General features: G+C 44.3%; 1 protein-coding gene across 1 annotated transcript; it reads left to right on the top strand.

The window, feature by feature from the left end:
• Positions 1 to 6087: 6087 nt before the first annotated feature.
• Positions 6088 to 7524, top strand: LOC106570488 (BET1 homolog; the record flags this gene model as incomplete). Its single annotated transcript, XM_014142889.2, has 3 exons — positions 6088 to 6249; positions 6368 to 6424; positions 6644 to 7524. Coding segments are annotated over 3 exons (375 nt in total), but the record flags the coding sequence as incomplete, so codon positions are not given.
• Between the last annotated feature and the right edge of the window lie 594 nt (positions 7525 to 8118).

The following is an 8118-nucleotide window of genomic DNA, read 5'->3' as shown; positions in this document are numbered from 1 at the left end:
ATCGTTGCCCTTGATGTAACAGTGCTGGGGGGACACAAGGAGAGGTTGAAGCCAAAAAATGCATCTTGTACATGTAGTTGAATTTCACTGATGTTGCTGCAAGTTTGTGGCTGTATCTAACATCTTTGGTGGTTTCCTTTCCTAAGTCCTTAGTGCTCACCCTCACCAATCGAGGCCTGTCAGATCAGTGTAGACGGACGGAATAGGATAATTGGTACGTGGCCAATGGCCTCAGTCTGTGTCTGCCAAACAGATGCCTCTCTGACTCAACAGTGATTTCTATACCCGATGAGGAAATGAACAGCTTTACTAGTGCATTGAAACTACTGTCTGCAAAAGTGGTTGCGCATTAGTCAAACCCCACCAAAGGCCATGGACCTAACAGTACTCTATGTGTCCAGTCTCATGACCATTAGATTACACGTTGTGTTACTGAACCATTGCAACCACTAGTAGGTCCAGCAGGCTGGCCTAAAGTTTACAGCTTACCACAGGGTTCACCAACTGGCGACCCGCGGGCTGAATTTGGTCCACGGGTGAATGTATTTGGCCCCCCAAGTTTTTGTCGTTGGACATAAAAGACTAAAAATACCAGCAAATCAGCTCCAAGTGATTTTAACTTTGGAAATCTGTTCCAAAGTATTCCCACGCATAATAGAGAGACACGTGATCATATACAAATGTAAGTCAGGTTTGAAATGATTATGTTTTAGTCAAATATTATCTGTTTGGGCTTCTTGCAGTCAATTTGCAGTCTACTAATGATTTGTAATTATGTTCCGGACCCCAGACCATCCGCTCCAGAAAAATAAATAAAAATAAAAATAAAAATAAAAAATAAATCGGCCTGCGCCGGGAACTAGTTGATGATCCCTGGCTTACATCATTTTGAATCGTACATACCCTGCACTTGCTGATTATATTTATCTGGTTTGTGACAATCTGTGTGTATGCATTAAAAGGCCCAGCCGCAAACAAAATTTCCCCTTAGAAATCAGTCATTGTCCCAAATAGCACCCTATTCCCTATGTAATGCACTACATTTCACAATTTCCCTATGTGGTAGAGAACAGACATCTTGAAGATCTTCCTCTGTCTGGTGTACTGAATGGTGGCCTGGATGATGTTGTCCCTCATGGTTACAACTGAAGGGGAAATTAACAGTAATATAGAGACATTTTTTGTTTACAAGCAACCGTCACGTTTGAGGGGATTACGGTTGCATCACGGCCTGGTACAGGAATTGGTCCGTCTACGACTGCAAGGCCCTCCAGCGGGTGGTTAAGACGGCCCAGTACATCACTGGGACCATGCTCCCACGTATTCAGGACATTTTCTCGAAACAATGCCTGAAGAAGGCCCACAGCATCATGAAGGACAAAACACACACCCCAGCCACGAGCTGTTCTCTCTCTTACTGTCTGGCAGACGGTATCATGAGGTCTGATACCAACAGGTTCAGAGACAGTTTCTATCTACACTGAACAAAAAGCTTATTTCTCTCAAATTTTGTGCACAAATTTGCTTACATCCCTGTTAGTGAGCATTTCTCCTTCGCCAAGATAATCCACCCACCTGACAGGTGTGGTATATCAAGAATCTGATTAAACAGCATGATCATTACACAGGTGCAACTTGTGCTGGGGGAAATAAAAGGCCACTCTAAAATGTGCAGTTTTGTCACACAACACAATGCCAAAAATGGATCAAGTTTTGAGGGTGTATGTAATTGGCATGCTGACTGAAGGAATGTCCACCAGAGCTGTTGCCTTAGAATTGAATGTTAATTTCTCTACCATAAGCCGCCTCCAACGTCGTTTTAGAGAATTTGGCAGTACGTCCAACTGGCCTCACAACCGCAGACCACATGTAAAAACGGCAGTCCAGGACCTCCACATCCGGCTTCTTCGCCTGCGCGATTATCTGAGACCAGCCACCCGGACAGTTGATGAAACTGTGGGTTTGCACAACCAAAGAATTTCTGCACAAACTGTCAGAAACGGTCTTCACCAGGGTCTTTACACCTGACTGCAGTTAGGCGTCGTAACCGGCTTCAGTGGGCAAATGGTCACCTTCGCTGGCGACTGGCACGCTGAAGAAGTGTGCTCTTCACGGATGAATCCCGGTTTGAACTGTACCAGGCAAATGGCAGATGTCAATTTTGTGAACAGAGTGCCCCATGGTGGCGGTGCGGTTATGGTATGGGCAGACATAAGATACGGAAAATGAACCCAATTGCATTTTAGCAATGGCAATTTGAATGCACAGAAATACTGTGACGAGATCCTGAGGCCCATTGTCGTGCCATTCATCCACCGCCATCACCTCATGTTTCGGCATGATAATGCACGCACCATGTCTCAAGGATCTGTACACAATTCCTGGAAGCTAAAAATGTCCCAGTTCTTCCATGGCCTGCATAGCACGGTTGAATGGCGGGAACCTGATTACCAAGATTTACCGGGATTTACCTCCCAAAATCACTCCCTTTTAAATAAATAACTATGAGAAACCGGTAAATTATAATAAATTATTTATATGAACAGCATGGCGTGAAATGGAACTGTTAAATTATACGCAATGTCTAAATCTGGTTTCTATATGGCCTCTGCATGATGAATCCTCAAGGCTCAAGGTGGAGACAGAAAGCCCATCTCAGTATGGTCCACAATTCACGATGCCTGTCATTTTATCATGGTCAATTTCTTCTTGTGACAGGTAGTGCTATGCTACAGTAATATAAAGACAGAATGCCTGTCTAGTTTACCCTGTCTAGTTGCCTGTCTAGTTTACCCATCTCCATCTGACTTTATTTGTAAAGAATATCTTTTGTTTTGTTTTAATCACTCGATTAAAGTTGCTTTAAATCAGTGCACTCTCTCGCAGTCTTTCTCTCTCTCCATCAACTCCATTCAAATTGCATCGAAAATAGATCATCCTGTTCTAGATTGATATATGGACATACAGTACCAGTCAACAGTTTGGACACACCTACTCATTCCAGGGTTTTTCTTTATTTTTACTATTTTCTATGTTGTAGAACAATAGTGAAGACATCAACACTATGAAGTAACACATATGGAATCATGTAGTAACCAAAAAAGTGTTAAACAAATCAACATATATTTTATATTTGAGATGCTTCAAAGTAGCCATCTTTTGCCTTGATGACAGCTTTGCACATCTGCTGCACCAGAATCGTATGTCACTTCCCGCTTTATCATGGTCTAAATGATGTGCTTAATTCCAAGCCATATAATACAGTATAATACAATACAGTTCAGTAATACAGTTCACGCTCAAAAAGGTTAGCCTACTGGAGCTAGTTTCATTTATTTACCCGACTATATAGTTAGCTACATCTATGGACTTTTATGTTTTTCTGTCATGTGTAATGTATCATTTAGCCTATCCTATTGGATAATGGCACAATAATTTGGACTTTTTTGGGCTTGGGCTCATTAAATGTCTTTATTGTAGGGCTCATAAAATGTTTATAATATATGGCTCATCAGGCTTCAGGTAGCATCAGGCTTGAATTTTAGATCAAAGCTCTATTCAATTCCAGACATAGGCCTATTTATATGCTTTCTAAGATTTTGAATGACACTTTGGTTTTGGAGGGAAACACCGGGTTACCCGGGAGAAAAGTGATTTATTCTCAGGATGAAACATGTAAAATACCGGGAAAATATTCAAGCCTATTTTTTGCTCACCAGACATGTCACCCATTGAGTATGTTTGAGATGCTCTGGATTGACGTGTACGACAGCGTATTCCAGTTCCCGCCAATAGCCAGCTACTTCGCAAGGCCAGGTGAATCCTTTATTGATGTCCCTTGTTACATTCACTTCAATCAGTGTAGACGAAGGGGAGGAGACAGGTTAAAGAAGGATTCTTAAGCCTTCAGACAATTCAGACATGGATTGTGTATGTGTGCCATTCAGAGGGTGAATGGGTGCCTTTGAACGGGGTATGATAGTAGGTTCCAGGCGCACCGGTTTGAGTGTGTCAAGAACTGCAATGCTGCTGGGTTTTTCACGCTCAACTGTTTCCTGTGTGTATCAAGAATGGTCCACCACCCAAGCATTGGAGTCAACATGGGCCGGCATACCTGTGGAATGCTTTCGACACCTTGTAGAGTCCATGCCCCAACGAATTGAGGCTGTTCTGAGGGCAAAAGTGGGGGGGTGAAACTCAAAATTGGGAAGGTATTGCTAATGTGGGCACCATTCTCCTTCACTGCAGCCAACGTGAGTAAAACATTTAAACGTGTTAACCCTCGCAAGGCTGCAGGCCCAGACGGCATCCCCGGCCGTGTCCTCAGAGCATGCGCAGACCAGCTGGCTGGTGTGTTTACAGACGTATTCAATCAATCCTTATCCCAGTCTGTTGTCCCCACATGCTTCAAGAGGGCCACCATTGTTCCTGCTCCCAAGAAAGCGAAGGTAACTGAGCTACATGACTACCGCCCTGTAGCACTCACTTCTGTCATCATGAAGTGTTTTGAGAGACTAGTCAAGGACCATATCACCTCCACCCTACCTGACACCGTAGACCCACTCCAATTTGCTTACCGCCCCAATAGGTCCACAGACGACGCAATCGCCATCACACTGCACTCTGCCCTAACCCATCTGGACAAGAGGAATACCTATGTAAGAATGCTGTTCATCGATTACAGCTCAGCATTTAACACCATAGTACTCTCCAAACTTGTCATTAAGCTCGAGACCCTGGGTCTGAACCCCGCCCTGTGCAACTGGGTCCTGGACTTCCTGACGGGCCGCCCCCAGGTGGTGAGGGTAGGTAACAACATCTCCACCCCACTGATCCTCAACACTGGGTCCCCACAAAGGTGCGTTCTCAGCCCTCTCCTGTACTCCCTGTTCACCCACGACTGCGTGGCCATGCACGCCTCCAACTCAATCATCAAGTTTGCAGACGACACTACAGTAGTAGGCTTGATTACCAACAACGACGAGACGGCCTACAGGGAGGAGGTGAGGGCCCTCGGAGTGTGGTGTCAGGAAAATAACCTCACACTCAATGTCAACAAAACAAAGGAGATGATCGTGGACTTCAGGAAACAGCAGAGGGAGCAGCCCCCTATCCACATCGACGGGACAGTAGTGGAGAAGGTGGAGAGTTTTAAGTTCCTCGGCATACACATCACGGACAAACTGAAATGGTCCACCCACACAGACAGCGTGGTGAAGAAGGCGCAGCAACCTCAGGAGGCTGAAGAAATTCAGCTTGTCACCAATAACACTCACACAATTTTACAGATGCACAATCGAGAGCATCCTGTTGGGCTGTATCACCGCCTGGTACGGCAACTGCTCCGCCCACAACCGGAAGGCTCTCCAGAGGGTAGTGAGGTCTGCACAACGCATCACCGGGGGCAAACTACCTGCCCTCCAGGACACCTACACCACCCGTTGTCACAGGAAGGCCAAAAAGATCATCAAGGACAACAACCACCCGAGCCACTGCGTGTTCACCCCGCTATCATCCAGAAGGCGAGGTCAGTACAGGTGCATCAAAGCAGGGACCGAGAGACTGAAAAACAGCTTCTATCTCAAGGCCATCAGACTGTTAAACAGCCATCACTAACATTGAGTGGCTGCTGCCAACATACTGACTCAACTCCAGACACTTTAATAATGGAAAAATTGATGTAATGAATTTATCACTAGCCACTTTATATAATGTTTACATACCCTACATTACTCATCCCATATGTATATACTGTATGCTATACCATCTACTGCATCTTGCCATCTTGATGTAATTAAATGTATCACTAGCCACTTTAAACAATGCCACTTCATATAATGTTTTCATACCCTACATTACTCATCTCATATGTATATACTGTACTCTTACCATCTACTGCATCTTGCCTATGCCGTTCGGCCATCACTCATTTATATATTTTTATGTACATATTTGTATTCATTCCTTTACACTTGTGTGTATAAGGTAGTTGTTGTGGAATTGTTAGGTTATATTACTTGTTAGATATTACTGCATGGTCGGAACTAGAAGCAGTCTACCTGACAGGCCTTCATAGGTAGCTAACTATTTCTAGTTTATTTAGCTAACGTAGATGAATGGTTTTGTACATCATGTCAAACAGGCGAAGGAGGACCAGGAAATTATGTGGCCAGCGGGTACAGCGCGTATGAAGAGGAAAATGAACACTTACAAGAGGGTCTGAGAGCCAAAGTCAGCGCCTTGAAACATGTAAGCATGTCAGTGTGGGCAGGGCTCCAGGAAATTATATAATATGGGGTTTAGAGGTCTGGCTATCTCATATTGTTATCAAGTCCTCTGATTACCCTATTCCATGTTTGTCCTACAGCTGTCAATAGATATTGGAACCGAAGTGAAGTACCAGAACAAAATGTTGGATGATATGGTAAGGAAGTGGCAGTCATTGTCTGTCTACTCTGCATAAGTACACAACAGCTCAAGACCTATTCACACACATTTCACTTTCTGTACCCTCTTCTGCCAGATTGCACAAATGAAAAAATAAGCTGAGCTGGCATCATTTCACAATATTGCACAACAGATTGGCTATTTCACAGAGTAATTCATATCAGGACTTATTGGTTTGTTCTTTTTCTGCTAACAGGACTCAGACTTTGACTCAACAGGTGGTTTGCTGGGGGCCACCATAGGGAGAGTGAAGCAGCTTTCCAGGGGAAGCCAGACCAAGCTCCTGTGCTACATGCTGCTCTTCTGCCTCTTCGTCTTTAACCTCCTCTACTGGTTTATCAAACTGAGGTGATGCTTTTCCCTCCCTGCCTCCTTCCACTGTCTGTGCCATAAGTCCGCCACTGGATCAGAAGACCAGGATGATGATGATGATGATAATCATCAAATCAAATGTTAAAATGTAATTGTCACACACCGAATACAAGTGTAGACCTTACTTACGAGCCCTTAACCAACAGTGTGGCAATGACAATAGGGGTAATAATGCATGGCTGTCATTCATTTTAGACAGCCCTGATGGAATGAATAGACACCGCCATACGTTCACGATTGTGACAATGTCCATTAACAATGAGGTATATTCTAGGTTAATTTGTAACTGAGTGATCTAGTTCATCAGCAATCTGGTAAGGCTAAGCAATAACATACAGTGCATTCGGGAAGTATTCAGACCCTTGACTTTTTCCACATTTTGTTACGTTACAGCATTCTAAAATTGATTAAATAGTTTTTTTCATCAATCTGAACTCTATCCCACAAAGCAAAAACGGGTTTAGACATTTTTGCAAATTCAATAAAACAACAGATTACATTTACATAAATATTCAGACCCTTTACTCAGTACTTTGAAGCACCTTTGGCAGCAATTACAGCCTGGAGTCTTCTTGGTATGACTCTACAAGCTTGGCACACCTGTATTTGGGGAGTTTCTCACATTCTTCTCTGCAGATCCTCTCAAGCTCTTGTCAGGTTGAATGGGGAGCAACGCTGCACAGCTATTTTCAGGTCTCTCCAGAAATATTAGATCAGGTTTAAGTCTGGGCTCTGGCTGGGCCACTCAAGGACATTCAGAGACTTGTCCCGAAGCCACTCCTGCGTTGTCTTGGCTGTGTGCTTAGGGTCGTTGTCCTGTTGGAAGGTGAACTTTTGCCCCAGTCTGAGATTCTGAGCAGGTTTTCATCAAGGTTCTCTGTTCTGTTCATCTTTCCCTCGATCCTGACTAGTCTCCCAGTCACTACTGCTGCCAGGGTTTTCTCCAGACGTGATGCTTGGCATTCAGGCCAAACAGTTCAATCTTGGTTTCATCAGACCAGAGAATCTTGTTTCATGGTCAGAGTCCTTTAGGTGCTTTTTGGCAAACTCCAAGTTGGCTGTCATGTGCCTTTTTACTGAGTTATGGCTTCCGTCTGGCCACTCTACCATAAAGGCCTGATTGGTGGAGTGCTGCAGAGATGGTGGTTCTTCTGGAAGGTTCTCCCATCTCCACAGAGAAACTCTGGAGCTCTGTCAGTGACCATCGGGTTCTTCGTCACCTCCCTGACCAAGGCCCCACTCCCCCAATTGCTCAGTTTGACCGGGCTGCCAGCTCTAAGAAGAGTCTTGGTGGTTCAA

The sequence above is a fragment of the Salmo salar genome, chromosome ssa14 (genome assembly GCF_905237065.1).
Source record: "Salmo salar chromosome ssa14, Ssal_v3.1, whole genome shotgun sequence".
Classification (NCBI taxonomy): Eukaryota; Metazoa; Chordata; class Actinopteri; order Salmoniformes; family Salmonidae; genus Salmo; species Salmo salar.
Note: the sequence above shows the minus strand (reverse complement) of the source record. Positions and strands in the feature narration are given on the sequence as shown.